The 26516-nt window shown below is 37.9% G+C and overlaps 2 protein-coding genes across 2 annotated transcripts in view; one reads left to right on the top strand and one right to left on the bottom strand.

Annotated features, from left to right (window-relative positions):
- The window catches only part of retreg1 (reticulophagy regulator 1), a 215681-nt gene that overhangs the window by 144179 nt on the left and 44986 nt on the right, over positions 1-26516 (top strand). The gene's annotated exons all lie outside the window — the stretch shown is intronic.
- LOC115436673 (unconventional myosin-X-like) overlaps positions 1-26516 on the bottom strand; it is a 69640-nt gene that overhangs the window by 30018 nt on the left and 13106 nt on the right. The window contains 8 exon segments of the mRNA XM_030159580.1: positions 4322-4395; positions 4398-4435; positions 6571-6620; positions 6622-6696; positions 23770-23850; positions 25150-25258; positions 25897-25981; positions 26078-26144. Coding sequence (XP_030015440.1) covers positions 4322-4395; positions 4398-4435; positions 6571-6620; positions 6622-6696; positions 23770-23850; positions 25150-25258; positions 25897-25981; positions 26078-26144 — 579 coding nt within the window.

The following is a 26516-nucleotide window of genomic DNA, read 5'->3' on the forward strand; positions in this document are numbered from 1 at the left end:
GCAACAAACAACACACACACTTTATTAAACAACTTCAGACATGAATCCCACGTGCACACATGGTGAGGCTTCCTGTACGAGTGCATGCATTTACATGCCAATGAATCACACAACTAATCCTTTTTAATCATTACTATGCTAATTAGCGCTACACAAAAGCCCGGCTAAGCCTCGGCTCACTTTGGATTCTCTATGGGGAGCGTCACTGGCTGTGACAGGTCGGCCTCGTCACGGGAAAACACAACATAGTGGGTCTCCATTACTTCTAGGAAATTAAGTTTGAGGCTGTAAAAAGACACAAACACACTCCCGGACAATGGGCAGGACATGTGTCGAATGAAAGGACGCGGAGGCCGACTCGGTGTAAATCTGACTGTGAGCCAGCGCCATAAAGGAGGCCAATCCCACAACGGCAGACTGAGTGGACCGCACGAACAATGGATTTAACCCTTTAAGACACACTGCTACTTTTATGACAGTTCCCAAATAGATTTTGCTCCAAATTTAACATTTCTCAAGTGATTTATCACCATTTATTGTTGTGACGGGGTTCCTCAGGATGAAAAGGAAAATAATGGTGGAGTCGTTAAAATTATATTAAGTGCTTTATTGTGCTCATCTTCCCAAGGTGCAAAAGTTAGTGCTCAGTAACAAAGTATGAAAAATAGTATTTACAACAGTAGGCAAAAATAGTTCTCAGTTATGCGACCAGCTCTCTGTTACCTTCACTGTAACCAGCTCAGCATCCACTCACTCATGGTGGGGAAAGGCCGCATTTTAAAACCCTGAGGCCCCTCCCCCCAGGTAATTAACAAACAAAACTAGCCATATGTCCAACACCATATAATATTTCACAAAAACATAATTATAGTAAATAGGGATGCACCGGTACCGATACCAGTATTGCGTCTGATACTCAGCATGTCTACTTGCACTCGTAAAAGTGCTCCAGTACAACTGCACCGATACCACCTTACAGCAGCGGGACGTTCACAGTTCAGTGCAGCAGGTACAAGCAGGAGGCGTAATATCATCAGTGTAGAGGTTTAACGAAATAAACGACGGTGACAAAAATAACGTTAAAGACACAGACGGATACGGACGGAGCGTTCTGTCCGTCCTCTGTGTACATTCCATCTGTTTTCCAGGTGCTGGCGGATGCGTACCCAGACGGAGAATACCTGCGGGAACTGTGGAGGTAGAGGATCTGTTCAAAGAGTCACTGTGTGAGTTAGAGCAAAAACTACTGACAGATTTAGGACAACTACCCTCAGCAATATCAACACTAGTATCACAGTAGCGTTACCTCTGTCATCTACGAGGGCTGTTCAATAAGTTCATGGCCTCACCCAGAAATTCTGGTTGTTACAATACAGGATGTTACATTCTTTCGTGATAGGATAGTGATGCTTGAACATCGACGGACCAAGTACATTGCTGTAAATGGAGATTATGTTGAAAAATAAAATATAAATTATCAGTCTGTGTTATTCTGTTCTGGGTGAGGCCATGAACTTATTGAACGGCCCTCGTACATCTTTGTTATTACTGACCTTTCTTCTTCTTCTCCATAAAACTTTACTCTTCTTTGTGGTATTTGTCCAGTATGGTTAATTCAGAGTGGCACCCCCTGGTAGATTAACTGACAAACGCTCATTTCAACACATTAAATGTCAGTAGCATCACTTTGTTCCAGTCAGACTAATGACAACGACAATAAAGCACATTTACAAAAGGAACTAAGAACTGGAATGGGATTATTAAGTACTCATATCGGTACAGTATCGGTAAGTACTCAAATGTAAGTACTTGTACTCGGTCTGGAAAAAAGTGGTATCAGTACATCCCTAGTTTGTGATGGTAGTTTTCCTGTGGTACCTGATGGGGCTCCTCCGTCACAATCTAATTATCATCTTCTTTATTTGGGGTTATTTCAGCAAAAATCATGTATTTTCCTATATTTAATTTACTGATCATGTAGATGTTCATAAAAGCTCAGATTAAAGTTGAGGGTTATTATATCAAAAATAGAGAAAACTGAAGAAAAAGTGGCATTTCCAGTTAAATATATCATTAAGTGACCATAAAACAAGTGTCTCCATTCACTGTCATTGTGAACTCAGTGGGTTTAACTGGTGAAATGATATAAAACTATATTCTGACATTAGTCATTACTGTTTTGTATCCCAGACCCCTGCCAGAAAAGAAACACCTGAATTCAACGGGTCCACGTACTTTGGTCCATATAATGGATGTATCGTCACCTCCTGCAGCATCACACCGTCCTGCTGTGATTGGAGATCTGTGTTGCCCATCTGTCATTTCCCCACAGTCACTCTCACACACACACACACACACACACACACACACACACACACACACACACAGTAGGTACACACATTCATCCTGATCTGCTGTAGTGGAACAGAACGTGATAGACTCAATGAGAGGAAGCAGCCTGGATCCAATAACTGTTGGATTCCACGCTTCAGGTGCTCTGGACTTCAATTATTCATGATCCCACACACACATGCACACACACACAGACACGCACACACATATACAGGTAACACATTCACCGAGCCGGATTTGTCAAGACCCACAAATCCAAATTAAGCCTTGAGGGGAGCAGGGAGCAGCCAAAATGGATTGGCATTTCCTGGCAGCTAAACAAGTCTGCGTCCAATCATATTCCATGTTATCCCAGAGAACGGGGCTGACGACCAGGAGGGTTTGACAGGACTGAGTCAATTATACAGCGGAGGGCTGAACAGAGGAGGATGTATTTCTGCCGTAATAGACAAGAAATGCAAATCTGGGCATAGAAAGAAGGTTTTGAGGATATGGATTTCCCCCTGTAGGTTTATGAATCTGCTTTAACAAAAGCGTTTACAGGGTACAGATCCTCAAGCGTGAATCTGTTAGAACGGTTAAAAACAGGACTGACCGCCCTGTACGACAGCGTCATGTTCTATCATATTCAATCCCCAGTTGAATGTGTGAGGTTATCAGGTTCTGTCTCTGTGTTCAAGTCCTGTGGTCTGGATGCAGATCAATCTAACAATAGAAGTTGGCGGGACTTTCACTGGAGGAGAACTCAACTAATTCAATCCAAGTCCATAAATGGCTTCTATCAGTGATCAAAAGGAACTAGATTGATATCTGGAACCATTTACATGTCATTAACCATCAAAATATGGACCATTACAGGTAAAGGCAATTTTTTTTATATTTAAAAAATTCATGAAAATTTTAAAATCTAAGTTTCTCAAAACTGTGAACCAACTATGTGGACACTGTATCACGAAAGATACATCTTTTAAAAAAAAAAATCAAACCAGTAGTTTCAGAAACACTATTGAAATGAAGATATTAGTGGTGGCTTTTCCATTGGAAATATATGCAAAACTTTAAAGATATTTACTAAATGTTGAAAAAAAAAAACAGAAGTATGTAATGTCGGTTTTTCCATTAAATCCCTAATGTGATGATTTGTTTACTTATTATCTCGAGATGACACGAGAAGTCGTTACATAAATATGGCGACAAACGTAAATATCGTGTTGATTTACAGATATATTCATTATTATTACATATTACCCCTCTATCTCGTACAAAATTTAAAGATGATTGGGTTTCTCCATTCTATAGTTGCGAAAAAAGGTCTTTCCATTGCAGTTTTGTGTGATATACCATTTGCGCTACGCCCGAAAAACCACCTCTTGCCAGCGCAAAAACTTTCAATCGAAAAATGAGACTTTTGGTAAATTAGGTAAATTTTTATGCGCAAGTTATATTTGCGCAATTTGAGGGTCAATGGAAAAGAGACTACTGACCTTGAGTTTTACGCTTCAAGGTCAAACAAGGTCAAAGGTCATGAACCCAATCCAAGTCCATATATGACTTCCTATCAGTGCTCAATAGTAATTATATTGATATCTGTAACAATTTACATGTGATAAACCATCAAAATATGGACCATTAGAAGGAAAGGCAAAATTTTTCATATTTAAAAAAATTTCATCAAAAATTCAAAAACCTAAATTTCTCAAAACAGTGAGCAAACTTTGTAGACATTGTCCCGAGGAAGATACGTATAAATTTTGAAAAGAATCCAACCAGTAGTTTCATCAGAGAAGATGTTTGAAGAAATTGCTAATGAAGACAAAGACTTCATTAGAACTTTTTTTTTCCAAATGCAATAAATCAGCTCAAAAAATCAAATCTTTCCTCTTGGTCAATCCAGAACAGGAAGCATCACTTCCTTTCACCTCAAATATGCCTCTATATAAATATGAGCGGTGGAACTCCGATCCCTCACCTTGGTTTTTCCGAGCTGCCATTCTGCGCTGCTGCTGTCGTACAGATGCAACAGTTCAACGCAGCGTCCTTTGGGTCGTCTGGGATCATGGAGTCCCTCATCAGCACCTTATACCTGAAAGGACAAGGACAAAGACGCCCATAAGTTGGGATCTGGTGTAAGTGTTCATGGGTGTGAGCTGGGAGGCTGTAATCGATCTGTTTTTTATGTTTTCAAGGGTCCTGCAGTCCAACGGCATATTCAAAGACATTAATTGACATTCATTTAACCTTTCAAGGTCACTCAAGGTCAAAGGTCATGGCACGAAATGAAAGCCCATATGTGACTTCTTATCTATTGCTAATAGTAATTATATCAGTAATCTCTTTTCCATTGGACATATACGCAAAACTTTTCCAATATTTACAAAATGTCACAAAAACAGAAGTGCGTAATGTCAGTTTTTCCATTAAATCACAAATGCGATGATTTGTTTATTTATTATTGCGAGATGACGCAAGATGTCATTCCATAAACACGGTGACGAACGTAAATATGGTGTTGATTTACAGATATATCAGTATTATTATATATTACCCCTCTATCTCGTACTAATTGTAAAATGATTGGGTTTCCTGGTGTGTCCACACATACCGCCATGTTTCTTTTAAACTCATCTTTTTCTCTTGTTGTAACGTCCGTCAACATCCATTTGTTTTTTTGTTTTTTTTTTAATTCATGCGACTCTAGCTGCGGAAAAAGGTTTTTACATTACAGTTTTGTGTGATATACCAATTGTGCTATGCCTGAAAAACCACCTCTTACTAGCGCAAAAACTTTTCATTGAAAAACCAGAGTTTGGGCGAAATTGTCATTTTTCCATTAGGTTAATTTTTATGTGCAAGTTATATTCACGCAATTGAGGATTGATGGAAAAGATCGATTTTCAAGTTATAGCACTTTGACATTTGTCCATTATAAACCAATAGGGATTTTTACAATTCAAAAATTCATACAAATTTTTAAAAATTATTATTCCCAATTCTCTGAACAAACTTGGTAGACCTTACCCCAAAGATGTTCCTCACAAATATCAAGTCATTCTGACTGACAGTTTCAGATACCAATAGTCCTTTCAGGCTGTTGGACTAAAAAGCCGATCACACTGCACCGAGAAATGGAAGATTTCTAACACTATGGACACAATTTGGATGAAAACACAGAAATCACTGAATCAGGGTGAAAGCAAGTATATTTTTACATATCGTTAGCCTCATAGCATAATTGCCCAAGTCATATTTTTTTTTCAGATCATAGCCAATGGTGCAAAATGAATCAGTAGTGTTAGGAGAGTAAAGTTATGCAGATATGACAATTTGGTCAGAAATATGACTGAGGCAATTATGCTATGAGGCTAAAATATGCAAAAATACAGAGACAACCGACTGTACTTCCAGAGTCTGCTTACTGCCGTCTGAGAAGTATAGAAGTATGATAGCTTTTAAGCATTTGACAAAAGTACCAGGCCAATAACATGAAAAGTCAACATAACTGTCTTCAGTTCTGAGAAAAAAAATCACAAAAACGTCCTACAGTATCTTGAGTAAAACTGTCAAGGTGAAGTATGCCGTAGTTTTTAAACAGATGTTAATAATGTCATGAAGCTGTTTAATGAGTCGGTTGTGGACAAACCCCTCAGTCACAATAATGACAGAAGATGCTGTAATGTAGATTTGTTTGTGGATTTTTGGACAGGAGTTTTACTATCTCGGCAAACCAGATCCTGTCTGACTCTGCTGACTTGTTGTGCAGAGTACCCAGGGTTCTGTTTTGGGCCTGGTTTTGTTTCTGCTCTATGTCCTTCCCCTAGGAACGATAACCCAGGCGTTTGCTGATGTTTCCTACCATCTATTTGCTGATGATGTCCAGGTGTATTGCTCTTTTAAGGCCTCTGAGATCCACAAATTAAACTCTTTAATGAACTGTCTAGGGCAAATAGACCTTCCTTCCATGTTCTTTGGATTCTGTTGATGTTTTTAAGAGTAAACTCAAACCCACTTGTTTCTCCAGGTGTTCTAACGACAGTAGATAAGGGTTTTTTATATGACCACCATGTTTATCTTCATTTATACCTTTTTGTGATTGTAATTTTATCTGTGTTTTCTATTTGTATTTTATTGTCTTTGTGAAGCACTTTGTGACTTCTCTTGTGTGTGAACGGTGCTATATAATAAACCTTGCTCCTAGCTTGCTTGATTGACAGTACCGACCTGGAGCAGAAGTCTTGGAAAGGTCTGCGGATGGGGAAGCCGGTGCGTCGGAATCTTCACTGTCTCCAACATTCCCGAATATCGGAGCTGGTTCAGAACCACCGTCTGGTCGAAATGGTCAGGCATCTTTAGAGGAAAAAGGATAAAGAGAACATCTGAAATGCTAATCATTTTAGTAGTGCCATCCGGGTATGTGTAAAGTCAGCTCAAACTATAGCCAATTTTTGTTTTTATTGTCCTGTAAATTTGATGAGGTGCCCCTTTGGTTGTAATCCCACCCCAGGACACAAAAATACAACTGAGTGCCATCGGCTGCTTTCACAACAGTATTGACTATCCAGGCTGCCAACAGCGGTGAATTCTATCATTCAGTGCAGAGCCTGATGGCTGTGGAAATTGATTTTTGATTGTGACTCCATTCTGGTGTGTTGCAGCTGTTATTTATTGGATTTCTACTGAAGAACGTACATACGTAGCGATGGTAGACTTAAACTTCCTGTTGTCTTCAGCTAGCGTTTGACTACGTAACTTCTGTTCTCTACTATTTTAATTGTGTTGACACATGCGCAGATGTAAAAGAATTAAATAAATCACATTAACCTGTATACAGTGTGAAGATGTCGAAGTACTGTGGAAAAATCTAGGTGTGTTAATCAAGTTTATTATCATTAACAAAACTAACGAAATGCCGAAAAATAGAATTGAAAAAACATTTTCGTTAAACTGAAATAAATAAAAACTATAATTAAAAGAAAAAAAAAACACATAACTAAGGACTGTATTGTGTGCTTACAAACTAACTAGAACATATAAAAATTATGGATAAAATTCCTTAGTTTTCGTCTTTGTCAATGTCGGATTGATCCGAAATCGATTTATTTGCTCTAGCAATTTTAGCTAGTGGCACGTACAGCACTTGACAGTCCGTCACTTGCGGTCGCTTGTGGTTTCCAGTCGTCTTCTGGTCCCCACTCTACTGGAAACATGGAGACTAAAGTTGGGAGAAAGCAGCAGAGTCCTGTCTGAGATTTATTTGAATACGACGGAGAAGAGGATAAAAGATTGACGAAACTTAATTGATACTAAACTAAACTAAAACTAAGCATTTAGAAAAAATTGAAAACTATAATAAAACTAGCAAACGCTCTATAAACAAATTAAAAACTAACTGAATTAGAGAAAAAAAGGTCCAAAACTAAATAAACTAAACTATAATGAAAAATCCAAAACTATTAGAACCTTGGTGTTAGTCTGATTTCTCATAATCAGATAACTGCTGTTGTCAGATAAAGCCTATATCAGATTATCCCAGCTGTTTTTCAACCACGGGGTCACTGAAATTTCTAGTAATTGATTAAAAAAAAAAAAATTACTAATAAAAAATATTTTGTAATAATTCAATAAATATTTATTATAATTAAAACACCACACACTTTTCCTAATAAAAATCAAGTTCAATGAAAATGTAGGATATAATATCTGAGAGGGCATATCTTAATTGACCCGATCATGTGACCACGTATGTTACTACACTTCAACCTGCCCAGACACAGTCACAGTCTGAAAACCGGACCAAACACAGAATGGAAAGATTTCTTTGCCTGCCTGTCCCCACTAAGACATTTAAGAGAAACTGAGAAGTAGACACCAAAAAGGTGCATACATATGTTATATAGCCTAAATGTCGCATAAAATTAATGTTCTATTACCTCTGCCAAGGTAATGGCGGCGGTTATGTTTTTCACGGGGTCTGTCTGTCTGTTTGTCTGTTAGCAAGATAAACTCAAAAAGTTATGGACAGATTTTCATGAAATTTTTAGGAAATGTTGATACTGCACAAAGAACAAATGATTCAGTTTTGGTGGTGATGGGGGTTGGGGGACTGATCTGCCTGCGGAAGTCTCTGCGCCTCGAGTGCTTTTCTAGTAGTCTATTTCAGGGGACTCCACTGTAAAAAGTCTATTTCAGGAGTACTCCACTGGTAAACAGTCTATTTCAGGGGGTACTTGTTGTAAAAAGTCTATTTCAGGGAGTACTCTGTTGTAAAAGCTTATTTCATGGGGTACTCCACTGTAAACAGTCAATTTCAGGGGTACTCTGCTTATAAAAGTCTATTTCAGGGGGTACTGCGCTGTAAAAAGTCTATTTCAGGGGTACTCTGCTGTAAAAAGTCTATTTCAGGCTACGTTTTACACTGGCAACACTAAGATCCAATTCCGCAAAGATTTCTCCTTTGCGTTATAAAATCATTCCGCGTTAAGACGAAGCCGCTATGAGACGATCTGTGTTCACATGAGTCCGCGTCGAGGAAGGATGATACGCTGTAGTGGCCATGCCAGACCACTAGCTGGCGATTGTAGAGATGTAGTGAAACAGTGGCGGTTAAAACACGCACCTGCGCACAAACGATTTCCGGCTTAGACAGCCTTTAAATGAGAAGAAGAAGAATAGGCGGACAAACTATTTACAAACAACAATGGCGAGTGGTAAGCTAGAACGAAGACGCAGGACTCTTTGTTCTGGACAGACGATGAAGTTGGGTTGTTGCTGGATGTGGCCCTGAATTATAAAAGTTAGCAGCACGTATTTTGTTCTGACACCGGCCATGTGTTGTGGTTGTTCCTTCTTTTTCCGCAGCTTTATTGTGTCATAGAGGCTGGCAACCAGCTTGGAGGGCATTACCGCCCACCAACTGGCATGGAGTGGGTTAACTGGTGGTTCTTGGCTGCGCGCGCATGCGTGGTGACGTCATATTTTACCCCGGAACGCTCCGACTCGCGTTAACACGGAGCTGGAATGCGGAGCGTATCGATAACGTTCCACCTGGACCCTGGTATCAAAAGTTTCCGGATTCAGGCACTCTAGGCACCGTTTCCATGTTAACAGAAGGCTAATCCGCGATGAAATCTTCCCGGAGTCGACTGAATCCGACGCGTGTAAACGGCCCCCTAAGTCTACATTCTATTATGATTCTGATTATTAATCTGATAACTCCAGAAATCGGAATAATGATCGGAGCGTTGGTATGCATGTAAACAGCCTCAGTGATGATGCGCCCCCGATGACCAGATACTCAGATACTGGGACGCACTTTTAAATCCCCTCAGATGATGAAACGCCGACTGTGACGTCTGCGGTACAACCAGGCGTCACTTCCACGCACGAACGCGAACATAACGGTCTGCATTCCACGCATTCACGACTTCGACTCCGACAGAGAAGTACGTCTGACAGCAGTAACTGGCGGCCACTCGCAGAAACCCAAAACACACACTTGGCATTGAGATAGCGTTATTACTCACAGAAGTGCATTGATCGAGGGCCACTTTCCCGGGGTCCGCTCGCGCCCTGTAACCTCAGTGGGCGTTTGAATAAGAGGGGGCTTTCATACTTATCGTAATGCCCTCTTTATTCGTCGCCCATTGCCCCTGATAGCCGCTGATGGCCCATTTGAGCTGCTGAGATGAAGAGAGGCCAATTCACAACCACATCTTCAATGAGTGATTGAATGGTGCCCTTTAACTTTAACACCGGCCGCAGAACAGACGCATTAGCATAACTGGCATTAGCATACGGCCGAGCTGCAGCGTACAAAGCCAGACGGTGTCAGGAAGCTGCCCTCGCCTCCATCGTTTCCTCTTTCTTCTGGGATGTCAATAACTCCCCCTTTTGCTCTTCTTCTCCTCGTCTACAGTTTTCCAGACCTACTTTTTCATCTGTCTGTCTTTTTCTGAGAAGGAAACTCTTTTTTGTCACTTCCATCCTCGACATTTTCTCTTTCAGAAAGACCCGTTTGAATGTTTTCTACTAGAACTTTTGTCAGTGAGTGAAATGAAGCAGCTGTGAAAGGACTGTGAAATACTGAGACCGATCCCCACAGAAGAAAAAATTGTTATGGGTCTCAAAGAATGTTCTTTAAAGAATATGATGCATGAATACATGCTTTGTTCCTTTGTTGAAACTACTGTCAAGGTTGAAATATTCTGTAGAAATTTTACCAAAGTCACAATTTTTGCCCGGACAACAGTCATTTGCATTTCATTTGTTGTTTTACTCTATAACTAGATTGAGTAAAATCCAATGCATCACCATGTTTTTTTTTTTCAACTGGCTCCAATGAGGCAGCAGGAAATAGCCCGTGCCAATAAGAAATGCTTCTTCTACTCTGACCCATTCATATTTATGGATTAGAAGACACAGCAAATGACAAAAATCCAACAGATAACACATTAAAAAGTACAAATAATTTTCAACACAAGCACAAGATGATAAAATATGATGAAAACACGAAGAAAACCAAATATTTCAATGTAAAAACTAAAAATGTTACTGTGTCCCATTAAAAGTCCAATGTCTTGCTTTCCTTGTTCTTTAATTTACCTTGTATATATCCTTTATTTCTTATACCCTTTATGACCCATTATACATCCTTTATTCTTATATTCTTATTTTTATTTTTATTCTTATCCTTATTATTTTCTGTTCTGTTTAGGGTAAGAATGTGAGTCCCATCCTGTTGTAGGAATTGTCTGAAATTAGCTGTGATTCTAACTTAGATTAGAATAGAACAGAATAGAAAAGAAAAGAATAAATACTGAAATATACAGAAGGCCAACTCTATACCAACATATAAGGATATATACAAGGTAATAAAATATATGAACAATGATTTTCATTAAAATATTGTATGTGTGCATGTGTTGATATAGTTTTCTGAAGGTACAAATATGAGTCCACTGTTAAATTGATTAAAATTAATTAAAATTAAAAAACAGAAGAGAAAGTTCAGATAAGGGCATGAAAATATTGGGTCTTAACAGTATTCTTGTTGCTTGTAATCTGCACAAATGGCTTAAACTGGACCAAGCATCAGTATGAATCAGTGTCATCTGAAAACAAAGGGACGCCAGTACTTTATAATGGTATTTACTCAGGTTTAGTTTGGAATTCAAGTGTCCATAAAACCCACTGGTTAAAATGACCATGTAAATCAGCAGCACCCAGAAAAAGGTGGTGGTGGTGGGGTGTCAGACTCTCACATGACAACAATAGCTTGGGGGGGTCAAACCAGTGTCTTTCTCAGCCTGACTTCCTCGCTAAAAGACGGCGCTCGGGGTATTCAATGGGACAAAAGGGGGCGTGGCAGGTCGCTCCCAAGGGGGTTGGGAATCGACAACAGGGGAAGAAGTGAACGGAGGATGAGCTGTTGGTCTTTCACACAGTCCGAAGGTGCAGATTCTACTGATAACTCTGACTTTCTCAGTCTGGATGAAATGTTCCTACTAGGGCTGTGTATTGGCAAGAATCTGGCGATATGATACAAATCACAATACTAGGATCACGATATGATATATCACGATATATCATGATACTGTTAAAAAGGCCATTTTTTTGTTGGTTTCTTTTTTGTTAAACGATTATTTCCTTGAAGAATTGAATTATACCAAAAATCTGCACAAATACTAAACACATTTTTATTTGATCCCAACAGGATCTAATGCTATATCACAAAATTTTCCTGTGTTCAAACTGAAATTCTGTTTTACAGACATTACAGTTTAAGATCCTGTTCAAATGTTCATATTCTATTAGATCAGAACTAACATCAGAACATTATTTTTGTGCAATACCAACAAAGGAACTAACATTATTTAATAAAAGAGTGTTAATAATAATAAATAAAAGCAAAACAAAAAAACCAAAAATGACCTCCACCATATCTGCATTTGAATAAATACCTAAAAATATTGATACAGTACTTTTAATATTGATACAGTATTGTGAAGTGAAATATCGCGATATATTGCAGAACCGATATTTTCTTACACCCCTAATTCCCACATGTTAAATATTTGCCATTTATTTACCACCTTTTGGGATGGAGAAAGTCAAGACTGACTCCAATTGCAGCTATAAAGAAGGATGGAACTTAAAGAAGAAACATATATTAGATCAGAGGTCTCAAACATGAGGACTGGGGGCCAAATCCGGCCTGCCAAAGGGTCCAGTCTGGCCCGTGGGATGATGCAAAAATTACACTGAACATATGTATCATTTTAGTTCAGGTTCCACATACAGACTAATTTAATCTGCAGTGGGTCGAATCAGTCAAATACTATCAGAATAACCTATAAATACTCACAACTCCACATTTTCTCTTTGTAAATGTAGGCATTTTCATGTCATTTTACTGTATTTACACTAAAACAAACTAACATTTCACAAAAACGTGAATAACCTGAACAAATATGAACCTTTTGAAAAGTCTGAAGTGCAAGTTTACCAACACTCTGCCTGTTATTAAATGTTTTGTGTATTTGTTGATCTGCTGTGTGCCACGACTGTACGCTCACCCAGATACCGGAAGGTTCAGCCCCAAAGAGGCCAAAGCTTTTCCAGTTTTGCTTTCTGAACAAGTAATCAAGAAAAAACACCATGATTCTTCTAAAGACAGATGATTACAGGATGTTTCATGCCTCGATGGAGTTCAGCACCAGAGTCGAGTCTGATGGAATCTTGACAACAACTGGTAATTAAAGCTGTCAATCACCTGTCACACCTCCTGTCAGGAAACATCTATGAGCAGCCGAAATCTTCCATCACGGGCAAAAATTTCCAAAACTGTGTAAAGAGAATGAAAAGGAAGAGCAGAAGTCTGGTTTCCTGAAAGGTAATGATTGAATTTTTGATTGATGACGACACAGAAACGGGCTCACTGAGGCTAATCAACCAATCTCTGCAGCAGAACATTGTTAGTTGTTCTGCAGAACCTCTAAATCCAATAGAATTCTGTTTGTGTCTGTAAAAAGTGAGTGTGAGCATGTGCAGACCTCTGTGTTTCTACGCCAGAAGGCTTCAAATAAACTCTGAATGTGGGAGCCAGCAGGGATTAACACTCTGTGCTCTGTAGGGGCTCCTGCTTGGAGTTTTTGGGGAATCCGGTGGAACAATGATGCTGGTCATAGAAGGACATAAATCCAGTCTAAATCCCTGACCCTGCTGGATTTAGCCTGACCCGGTTTGGAAGGGGGGTTCGTACAGGTTAGAATTTCTGGAACACATCACGGACAAAGGAAACCTGTCGACATTGTGCACAAACATTCAGGGCAAAGGCAGCAATCAGGTTTTCAATAGTGGGATAAATATAACCTGTTGCTGTTTTGCAGATGATGCACCACTGTATGAATGTGTCTGGATGATAGATGAGGAGCTATTGAATTATCTTTGTATCTCTCAGGGGGTTTGTTCAGTGCAACATCTAGTTTTGTCTGTACAACAGCACAAAAAGAAGGCATATTGTATGTTCAGGCTGCAACTAATGACTATTTTAACTGTCCACAAAATGGTAAATGGACTGCACTTCAATAGCGTTTTTCCACACCTTCATGGTGCCAAAAGCGCTTTACAAAGCCTCACATTCACCCATGTACCACTCATACACCAATGAGCACCTGCCACCATCCAAGACACTACCAGGCTCTACTGAGAGCAATTTAAGGTTCAGTGTCTTACCTGAGGACATTTCAACATGTGGACAGTCGGAACCAGGATTCGAACCTCTGTCATTGGACAAACCGCTCTAAGTCACTGACTACTGTAATGATTAGGAACTGCAAAAAAAGGGCTCTTATTTCTATTTATTGCAGCAATAAAGTACATTTTCTTTCCTTTAACAAGAACATCTGGTGCACAAAAATTAAAATGTGTAACAAACTTAAACAAATATTCAATATTGAACAAATATTTCAAGCAGCAATAAAATAATTTCCCCCTTAAACCAAAGTGCATTTTGTGCAGGACAATTCCAGTGCCCTCCTAAGATTGTTAAACAATTAAAATACTCAAGAGTTGCAATCAGCGATAAAATAAACATTTTCACTTAAACAAAAGTGAATGATGTCACTGACGACCCAGAATAGTATTCACTGAGCGTGGTGGTCGGGTTGTCATAGCAACACAGCGTAAACTATTGCACCACCATCTTTACCAACAGTCAATTAATTTTGGGGACGATTATTGGTCGACTGGTCATTACAGCAGTGTTATATTCCAGGGTTCCTACAGGTTTCTACAAATTAAATTTAAGACTTTTTAGGAGCTTTTTAAGACTACTTAGGACAGAATTTAATGCCCATTTCACGGCCAAACTGGCAAAAATTCATGACTCCCAGAATTTAGGAAAATGTATTTATTTACTCCTACGCCTATTCCCACCATTCAGAGTCATTTCTCTCTGGGGGGCAAATTTATTGATAATTGGTTTCTAATTTCAATATAAATTGTCGGGTTGGAACGGGTGGAGAGTTAGCATCAAACAACTTTTGACAACAGAACTTTACGCCTACCATATCAAATTTAATAGCTTTTAAAGACTTTTTTGAGGTATTAAATACAGATTTGTAAATTCAAGCCTTTTATGACCTGTTAAGACCCCCTGGGAACCCTGTATTTACAAGTTTTTAGTCTGACATCTGAGCAAATCAAATCAAGTAAATGGATCGTTTTGTTTTGAGCAAATGACTTCTTCGTTAATAAATTATGTATTTTTTCAGGACGATGAAATCCTCAAGTTGCCACCTCAATCAGACGAGACATTTTCGGTCAGGTTTACAGTATATGGACGTATGAGAGAATGTTGTAGTCTGTGGAATCTCAAACCCTGCTGAAAATACAGGGATTCAAACTTCCAAACCATGTAAGCAAACACTATGCAGATCGAAAGCACGCGGGTCCACTACAAACGGAAGACTTCCCATGATGCCAGACCACAGCATCTATTACGGACGTTGAATGACTTTCCCTTCATTATCATGTCATTATCTGCACAGTCACTCAGTATGCGTTTCAAACACATTCATATCTGACCTCCCCCAGCTCCATTCTAATCGTCACCATTCACTTAAAATCCACTGATCTGCAGGCTTCACCTTCAACCAGAGCCTCCTTTGTATCTGGACATTTAAACTGTATTGTATCGGGTACTGAAGACGTTCATGCCCAACTAAGACCAACAGGAAGCTGCATGTTCTTCTCATACACAACACTAATGACTAATGATCACTGCTGTTATCTGCAGAAACCGTCACTTTCTTCTATTAAACAACTGGATTTTTCTAATAAAGGAAGAAAAATCAAGAAGTGCATGTGTTGACTGATTCACTTCTGCAGCTCTATTTCATTGTCTATATTAAATAAAGTCTGCATTAACTGATCACATAAGTGGGATATGATGTGCTGTCATTCCAAGTTATGTTTAAAATCTCAATAAATACAATTGCCTTCACCACTTTTCTAGCTCGTAGACTAATACTACTAAAATGGAAAGATAAACAACCTCCAACATTTAAATCTTGGTTCTGGATCTTTACATCATTTAACATTGGAAAAAATCGGATATTCTATAAGAGGATGTGCCAATAAGTTTTTCAGTACCTGGCAACCTGTTCGGAATCACATAAAAGAGGTAGATCCCTCACTTATTCCACAGTAGTCTTATTAATATCTGTGTTCCTTATTTATTTATTATTATTATCATTGTCAATTATCTTTTTTTTTGGGTGCAACAGGGTGGGAATGTTAATGGGTTTGGGTTAAAGAACAAAAAAATAATGACTGTATTATGCTTTTCTGTGACTCGATATGTAATAAAAATCACTTTGAACAAAAAAAATCTCAATAAATGCTTGATAATGTCCCTATATGGGTTGTCTGTGAAGGTAACGTGTTGCATTTTCCACACATTTAGTTCAACGTCACCATCAGACGTGCTCTTGTTTCTTTGCAAATCTAAAAAAAAATGCAACGACGACAGACTTCCTTTGTGCATCTGATATGCCTCTGAACACAAACTGCTGCATCTCACCTGATTCCACTGCTTTTAAATCCCCACCGGTGGATTCTCAAACACCCCTGTGCAACAAGCATGCACTTGAACGCACCGCCGCCGCCACCACCACGCTCCCATTAACACATGCATCAGGTCTCACCGTTCATCGTAGCCTCTCGCGCCACTCACTTGTGCTTTTTCAAATCAGAGACAAACGGAAAATGTCAGAAAACTTCCCAAAAGCCTCTGCTGCTGCTGCTGCTGTGTGTGTCTGCACGTCAGCTCCTCCACAACACACTGGCTGGCTCTGACACACAACACACACACACACAGTCAAACAAAGGCTTCCATACCCTGAACTCCACTCCCCTTTCTGTGTGGGGAGGGACGGGGGGCCTGGTTGCCATGGCAATGCGTCTCCTGCTGAGGCTAATTTGTGCGGGCCACTTGTAGGGCCCGGCGGCGTGGATCAGCCTGTTTACATTCAAACGTGGCGACTTGGTGTCCGTTCTCCGAGGGCGGAGCTGATGCAGACCGATCGTCGCGACTGAATGTATTTACTGATGAGGCATGATGGGAAATCAGTCATAGCTAGTGTGACACTGCATCATCATTAGTCATCTATAAAACCTTTAATATTTTTCATTTTAACCCTAAAAAGCCACCGGTAACCTAAACCATCTACTGATATAAATGTTTAATACATGTTGATCCAGTAACCCTGTCAATACATGGAAATAATTGCTGTAAAATACAGTTATTCGTCTTTTCACGGTCATCAGATATGATCCATTTGGATGTTTAGAGGCTCCATAGTTACCGTGGAAATGCCATTATCTTCTACAACACTGATTCACCAAGAAAACCTGTGGAGTTGGATTATAGACGCTTGCTTTTACCTTAAAAAATAAATAAAATCAACAAAAATTTACAAAATAATAAATGCGCAAAGATTTAACCAAACGGAAACAAAAAAACCCCATAAAATAAGCCACAAAATAAACCAAAAAAAAAAAAAAAGCCAAAGTAATCAATAAAAACGAGCAAAAATGAATAAAAATCAACAAACTACTGAGTAACATGAACAAACTGAGACACAAACTGAACAAAATTTAAGAAAAAATAATATAAGAGGCAAGAAAATATAGAAAAAAATAAAATAAGCAAAAATTGAACGAAAATGACAGAAAAGAAAACCTGAAACACTTGAATTCAACATGTCTGCATACTTTTTGTCCATATAGTGTATGACTTACGCAATTATGCTATGGGGTTAACAATTGGTAAATAAAAAAAAACAAAACAAAACCCAAAATATATAGAATCAGTGGAACATTTACAGACCGACAGCCTTGATTCCAGAGTTTTAACGCTCACTTTAAAATCAGTTGTTGGTTTGTTCCAGCTGTTTGGTTGAAAAACGATACGTTTTTAAGATGATAAGATAATTTTTACTTGTTCCACTGGCAATTTTTTTTTTTTCTTAATTCATGATTTTTTTTTGCTTAACTCACAATTTTTTTTTCTTTGCTTAATTCACTTTTTTTTTTTTTTTTTTTTTGCTTAATTCAAGATTTTTTTTTTGGTTAATTCAAGCAAAAAAAAATCTGCCAATGGAACAAGTGAAAATGATCTTAGTAAGATTTCTTCAAATCAGATTTTCCAGATCTATTGTCTGAAAATCAGTTCTTATATCTGACTGAAAAGTTACTCTTTAGGTGATTATGTCTTATTGTAAGTGTGATGAGACATTTGGACTAGAAATGAGAAAAATACTCATAGATTTAGATTTTTGCAGTGTGTGTATCTCAGCTGAACTCTGTCACACAATTATCTATTCTGTCAACATATTGATATTTCCACAGACTCTACGTACCATCTGCAGGAGTCCCATGACCCTGCAGGCCTTCCCAACACAACGCCACATCATTACACCCAAAATAACCCTTGTCAACCCGTCAGTGAGCCAGTTAGTTAATGCAACACTTCCAAAATATCATCAGCTTTTCACAAAAATGTCATAAAAACTACAGATTGGAGTTGTGATGAACCATAGCATCAGCCTGAGTAATAACAGAAACAACAAAAGACTGGGCTTTAATAGAAAACGGACCAGGTTTCAGATTCCATCTGAAAGAGAAGGTCTCCTAGTTTATGTTTAACATGTGGCTAAAACAACCGATTCTACCTTAAATGGAGAGATTAAGAAAGTAAAATTGAAAAGTCCAGTGTGTCTCGTTTGTGATTAACTAGAATAAATACTTCAAACAGATTCAGTCATTTTAAATTAATGGGAAAAGGACAAATCCAGATGTAGGTTCTGCTATGAGGTGCTTTTAAGGAACATTGTTGTATACATTTAGTACCTTTTAAACGACTGATGGTCTTTTATATGTTTTTATTTTAGTGTTTTATCTTTGGTTTTACTATGTGTTCATTTTAAGTGCAGACGTATGGATGAAATCTCTACTCTCAGTCATTTCTGCTGCTGCTGTTTTGGCCACGACACTACAAAAGGGATCTTTTTAACTTAATGAGCCTTTCTTCCTGGTTAAATAAAGGTTAATAAATATTAAAGTTGTGCATCTCCTGTTTGAGCAAAAGACGTTAGGAGGAAAAAGGAGCAGGTGTTTTACAAAAGGAATCTGTATATTAGGAATTTAAAAAAAACCAAACACACACACATATGGCTGAGATTCTCTATTTGGCTGAATGACCAGGAAAATAATCAACAAAATGAACAAAATAATCAACAAAATTTACAAAATAATCAACAAGTAAAAATGAACAAAATGAATCAACAAAATGTTAAAATAAATAAATAAATAAATAACAAAATGAACAAAATAATCAACAAAACAAATAAAAATGAACAAAATAATCAACAAAATGAATAAAATAATCAACAAAATGAAAAAAGTAAAAAACAACAAATGAACAAAATAATAAAAAAAACAAGTAAAAATTACAATAAATCAACAAAATGAACAAATGATCGACAAAGCAAGTACAAATTAACAAAGTAAAACAAAATGAAGCAATAATCAACAAATTGAGTAAAAATGATCAAAACCAATCAACAAAATGAGGAAAATTAACAAAATAATGACAAAATGAACAAAATACTCAACAAATTGATCAAAAATGAAGGAAATAACAATTTTTTTTCCTCCAAAAAATGTATAATAGCCATCACCTCTTTTATAACAGAATAACTGTAAACAGTTTGACCGCTGCGTTCATTCACTGCTGAGTTTGATCAGTCATCTGTGCTTCTCCTTTAATGAACTAATTAGACTCATTATATTAGTTTGTTAAATTCCCATTCACAGTTTGGTCTTTTGGACTAAATCCTGCAGCTCTAGTTGAAGGTTTCAGTCTTTTTTTTTAACATCTGCGTTCATGGATGTGTTCACCTGCTGATAGTGGAACAGGCAGATGACGAGGGCGCCTCCAGGGTTGGGGGGTGGGCTTTTATTGGGGGCTTTTAGGGGCCTCGTGCCGACTCCCCTGACCCTGGTTTCCCCTGGGGCTTCCTCCAAGCCCCTCCCCTTCGTCACTACATTAAGCTCCATTCTAAACTCATCAAACGTCCTTGTTTAACATTCGATCAGAATAGAGTCCAGACGGTGGCGTTTCGGCCTCGTAAAGACACGCCGCCTGTCCAGCTGGTGTCCCCAAGGACGACACACATGCCACGTGTGTCCTCACCCCGGACATTTACATCTACATACATGTCACGGTTCACTGGGACGCCGCAGGACAACACTGAGTTGGACAGAAGGGCCTGTTCTGTGTCACATATTCAATATTCCATCAGTACAGACACTAGGGCTGTGTATTGGCAAGAATCTGGCGTTACGATACAAATCACAATACTAAGATCTTGATATGATATATCGCGATATATCATGATACTGTTAAAAAGGCAATTTTTTGTTTTTTTCTTTTTTTAATGATTATTTCCTTGAAGAGTTGAATTACACCAGAAATATCAACAAATACTAAACACATTTTTATTTGATCCCAACAGGATCTAAGGCTGTATCACAAAATTTTCCTGTGTTAAAACTGAAATTCTGTTTTACAGACATTACAGTTTAAGATCTTGTTAAAATGTTCATAATCTATTAGTTCAGAACTAACATCAGAACAGTATTTTTGTACAATCCCCAACAAAGGAACAACATTATTTAATAAGAGTGTTAAAGTAATAATAATAAAATAGAAACAAAAAGAAAAAAAAAAAACAAAAATGAACCTCCACAATATCTGCATTTCAATAAATACCTAAAAATATCGATATAGTACTTTTTAATATTGATACAGTATTGTGAAATGAAATACCATGATATATTGCAGAACCTATATTTTCTAACACCCCTAATCATGAAACCCCTTATATCAGCTTTCTCGCTTTAACCTTCTTGTATCCAGCTGAGCATATTACACAAATTGGCACTTTACCTGCTAATATTAAACATAACGTTTACAGGAGAAAGGGTGAGGAAGAGGGAAGAGGAGGAGGAGAGGAGGAGAGAACCACCTGTCATTTGGAGGTTTGGATGCATTTCCATTCAGCTGTTTCTGCACATTAACTTCCTGGTATTGAGCGAGCATATTACGCACACTTTGCACTTCATGTTATAAAATATAAAGTAAAAACAAAAATGAAAAGTATGTCCTTATCAAGCAGTGGGGTGACTGATGGAACAGTCTGGAGCAAGAGATAAAGCAAAGTACAAACAAATATATTTACAAAGACGTATAAAAAAATTTCTTAATATGTATATGGAAGATGAGGGATAAAAATTGATAAACATATGGGATATTATAAGTTGATGTAGTATATACATATATATGTTTTATGTACTTGTATGGATGTATGTTTATTAATATGGATATTTATGTAGTATATGTATCAAAATGGATAATTAGGTAGTATATGGATATTTATGAAGTAAATACATAAATATATAAACCATGGTGAGTAAAAAGGGGTGGGAATTTTTAAAAAGTGCATACTTCTGCCCACTCCTTTTTCAAACTTGTTCATATGATTTGATGATGCTTACATTGTTATTTTTTTGGTTTTTTATATATTTGTTTTTTTCCTCAATTTTGGACAATTTCGTTCAAAATAAATTAATTATTTCATTCAAAGGTTATATTATTTTTCACAATTTGCTTTAAGTCAGAATTCAAAAGTTGTTCATTTTTGCCTGGTTTTTTTACCTCTGCCAAGGAGGTTATGTTGCCAGCATTGGTCTGTCTGTCTGTTGGTGTGCAAGATAACTCAAAAAGTTATGGATGGATTTGGATGAAAATTTCAGGAAATGTTGATACTGGCACAAGGAACAAATTAATAAATCTTGGTGGTGATTGGGGGTGGGGGGGGGCATGGGGGCCCACTGATCTGCCTTGGCAGAGGTCTGTGCTCTCCGAGTGCTTTTCTAGTTTTTTTTTTTTTATTCTGACCCATCCACTAAAATCAGCACAACATAAACAATGTTAAATTCCTACACTAACTCCCTTCTACCAAGTTCATTCATTCATTCATAACCTTTATTTAAACTCGGAGATGTATTGAGGACGCATCCTCATTTACAAAACATTAATACATAAACAAAACATTTGAAACATACAATGGATGTATCAGAAATGCCAAAAAAGTGACAAGTGACAACTGAGTAAAAAAACACACACCGACACATTTGGCATCTAACATTTGACCAACAAAAACAAAAATGGATATTAACCAATGTTGGCGTTAATCACTGACATTGACAAACAAACTGAAAAATAATATGACCTATAATAACATAAAGTTTAAAGTGTGTGTAAAATGCTCACCTGGATACCAGGAGGTTAATGGGGGTGTTCATTGGGATCAGAAAAACACCTTCACATTTAGGTGTTTGGTGTATTGTTTTTCTCCTGGTGACAGATTAACGGTGGCACAGTGTCTGATGATGGAGCATCACTGTGGCAGCGTCTGGAGGCTTCAGATCATTACTGACGTCACATATCGATGTGTCTGATTCTATCTGTGTTCCTATTCCAGGACCAACTCATCTGGCATTTGGAATGACGTTACTAATGAGTCGGCAAGGCGTCCAGACAGCCGTCGATAACGCACTGGTCTAAGAATAGTCCTGTTGGACAGTCTGTCAATATGTGGGTCAATGTCTGCACAGTTTAAAGCTGAACAGACTCCAAATACACAGATAAGAAACAGGACCAGTGTCCCTGTACATCAGTGTCATGTTCTGTCTTCAGAGGTTCTCAAACCTCTGAAGACAGAACATGGGGGGGGGTCACATTGTCACATGTGCGTGCGGGTACGTTAGCAACAACTGTTGTACATCAAAACATTATAAATCACCACCAACCCCCCCCCGGATATATCGCACATATCTAGACATGCCGGCACATATTGTCCACACATCATCTCTCCCCCAGTTGCAAATCCATCTTCGGGGGGGGGGCAGCAGGTAGTCAATGAAAAGGTGAGGGGAGCTCACTTTCACTTTCTCACAGCTTTATCTACAGAGTATTATAACCCACCACGTCCTCCTCATAAAGGTCCATCACATTCCTTTTAGATGTACTATTTCACTGTTGGCTACAGGTACAAAAATACATTTCACTGCAACTTATCTTATCTTGTCTTATCTTATCTTTCTATCTTATCTCCTTGTTTTATCTTACCTTGTCTTATCTTATCTTAATTTGATTGTTTGTGTTAAAAAGTCCTCACTAATCCAAATCTAAGACTAGGTCATTCATAATATTATTGGGTTTTCCCAGTTTAGATCGTATTGTGCAAAAATGTGACAACATTTACCAGAAAAGTGAAAGTGAGCCTATTATGCACACTTTGTAATTTATGTTATGAACAGAAATAAGAACAAACCTTAAGTGTGTAAAGTGTTATGTGAATTTCAACACCATCGAGGCCATTTAACCTAAGAGCCTATTTAATCGGGCTTTGATCATATAACATGTGAGATGATTAATGACATTCAGCTCATATTTTGTGAAATGATTGATTATGTGCAGGCGGTGGTGGGAAACACCACCCAGACAATGGAATCCTCCACCCTCTCCTGTATATCATTTGTGTACATTAGCCTGAATTCCCCACTTCTCTGGCCTGTTGCTAGGCAACCAGGGGTCAAAGGGCACCCAAAGGGCCCAGCACTCCTCATTCCTGTCTGCGGTTGGTTGGTGGGTGGGTTATACTGTTGGATTATTAAACGACAAAACCATTTCACACACTCTGATAACCTGGGAGTGTTGGCCTCAGGCCATGTCTGTGTGTGTGTGTGTGTGTGTGTGTACGTGTGTGTGATTACTGATTAAGTTCTCACCTTCTGTGTATTTGGTTTGATGCATCGGATGAAATATGGATTTGAGGTGCAGAGCGTGGCCATCAGGGAGTGAAGAGAATCCTGCAACAAAACCAACACATTGAATATCGTTGTTATGACGACTATTACTGTTATGACTTTATTATAACTTTTCTTCTGAGATTATTAAACTATATATACATATTCATACTATAATATTATGCAATATCTATATCATAATACTGGAAGGTCTCAGAGCGTGTGTGTTTGTGTGTGTGTGTGTGTGTGTGTCTACACGGTTCTGAGAAGTTGAGACAAATTGAGAGTAATTTTGGAATACAACAGCCTTACAATCAAGTTAAACTGCCCATGACGGTTGATGGAAAGCACAGTACCACGCTGCATAATGGGAAATGAAGTCAAAAACAGGACTGACGCATTTACTAACTTCAGTCCTTAGATGTCAATATTAATATGACCCATGGAGAACGTGCTAGTTGTAACATAATAAGCTACTTATTATTATCATTGTTTACGTCTTTGAACACTTGTTTCTACTAGTGCTTTTATTCTGTGATTATTAAACTATACACACACATTTATATACTCTGCACACTGCAATATTATAATAATAAATAGAATAAGCTACTTACTATTATCATTATTACTAATTTGCCACTTGTTTCTTCCAGTATTTCCAATGTACAACTGCAATCCTGTCTCCTTCAGGTTTTGTATTGGACTTGAGTCAAACTAACTTGGCTATCTTGGTTCTTTTTAGGTAAATTTGTCCAAATCATGGTCTTTCTGTGTGAGTTGTTTTCTAATAAATTGTTTGACGTGTTGACCTGAATCCATCAAATGTGTCGTCAAACCAAGGGGAATATGGCAGCTCCTGCGGCAGATTTTGGCTGAATTTTTACACAGTGGAAGGAAACGGCATTATAGTGTCCATCTGAATTATTAGGTAAGATGTATTTTTGAGGATCAGTTTTATTAATAAACAATGACACTGCTCTCAATTCAAAATATTCATTTGAATATTTTTATTTAATAATATTTAAATTGAATGTTTTTATTTAATAATACTCCAACCTGAATATTTAAGAAAGTAAAGTAACCTTTTGGCTTTCTGTGCGCACAATTATTGTGTAGAATTATTAAGCAAATAATGAAGAACTGATAAATTCCCATCTCACTTGTTGATTTTCTTTTGTTACAGTGAGAATAGTAAACAACTCAAAACTGACAAACATTTGCAACATTTAATTGCATTGGATCAATTATTGTTTTGTATCCCAGACCCCTGTTAGAAAAGAAACATCTGAATTCAACCTGTCCATATAGTGGATGACTTATGAATCTAACAGTTTGAGTTTCTCCCATAAACGCTGGCCTTACCTTAAACTGGGAGCTGACCGTGGGCCGTCGGTGCTTGGAGCTGCTCTTTAGAGTGTCCTGTTTGTTGCGACTCAGGACGTGTTCAAACAGATCGTAGACAAAGTCCAACCTGACGAACAGAGAAACAGTTTATTTCCATCATGTGGATGTGGACGACAAACAGACCTGAATTTCAGCTTTGTCAACTTAGTTAATGACATAAAGCTTCAAAATAATACCGATCAATTATTTATTTATTATTTAATATTAATCAAAGTATAATTGCATTATTTTTATATAATCTTGGTTCATAGGTAATCAGCTGTTTCACAGAACATAAAATAAGCAATACAATGAACAAAAATGAAGAAAATATCATAAAATAGGCAACAACATGAACAAAAAGAAATAAAATAATAAATAAAATGAATAAAAAATGAACCAAACAAGGTTGTAGATACTTGGTTTATCTTCAGTTATTGATATACTTTTGCTGAAAAAGTCCCTTTTTCTTCAGTTTTCTCTGTTTTGAAATAATATAACCGTACATTTTGTTATTATTACAAACATGGCATTTAAAGGGTTAAAAATGTGACAGTTATTGAGTATTGGGTATTTGGCTCAAGTTGATGAAATAAAAACAAAGTTAAAAACAAACTATGAAAAACATTGTGACATTTGTACCCCTGTGTATATTGTGTGCTTTAGATGGTTCTAAGGACCTCTAGGGGTGGGACACCAGAGGGTTAAAGGTCAAAGGTGACTGACCTGCTCTCCCTCAGCATGTTGAGGATGTCGTCTCTGAACGTGTCTCTGTTCTTCTCCAACATCCCCCTGACGTCGTACACCACCTGCAGACGGACACCAGGGGGTGACAGAGTGTCAACAGAACCTGGATTTGGCTCCGGTGGATCACATGATGTTACTGTCTGTGAAATAATCAGCTCACCTCCTGCGTAGTGTCGGACTCCAAAGTAGTGCACGGCAACACGGGGTTTCACATAGAAGGGGTTTTTCTGCAGAAACACAATGGAAACGCCGTCAAAACTCTGTGAAATATCAACACCAGTCTGAGTTTGACAAGAAGGAAAAGATTCATTTTCAGTAAATAATGTTCTGACATTGTTCAGGCTATCGGATATCCTTAGTGTGAACGTGATAGCTATCATTTGTCGAAATAGGGGCGCTTCTGTTGAAAAACCCGTTTTTTTGGACATTATTAATAGATACAGTAGACTAATCAAACTCACATTTGGTTCATATGGATCATACAAAACTAAGTTGGTATCTTTCGTACAATGTGTCGTTTATTTGGTTTTACAGTAGAGAACTGGGGCGATTTCGGGGATATACCCTTGCTGTCGGCCCCGATAGTATAAGCCTCATTA

Source organism: Sphaeramia orbicularis, chromosome 17, assembly GCF_902148855.1.
Source record: "Sphaeramia orbicularis chromosome 17, fSphaOr1.1, whole genome shotgun sequence".
NCBI classification, from domain to species: domain Eukaryota; kingdom Metazoa; phylum Chordata; class Actinopteri; order Kurtiformes; family Apogonidae; genus Sphaeramia; species Sphaeramia orbicularis.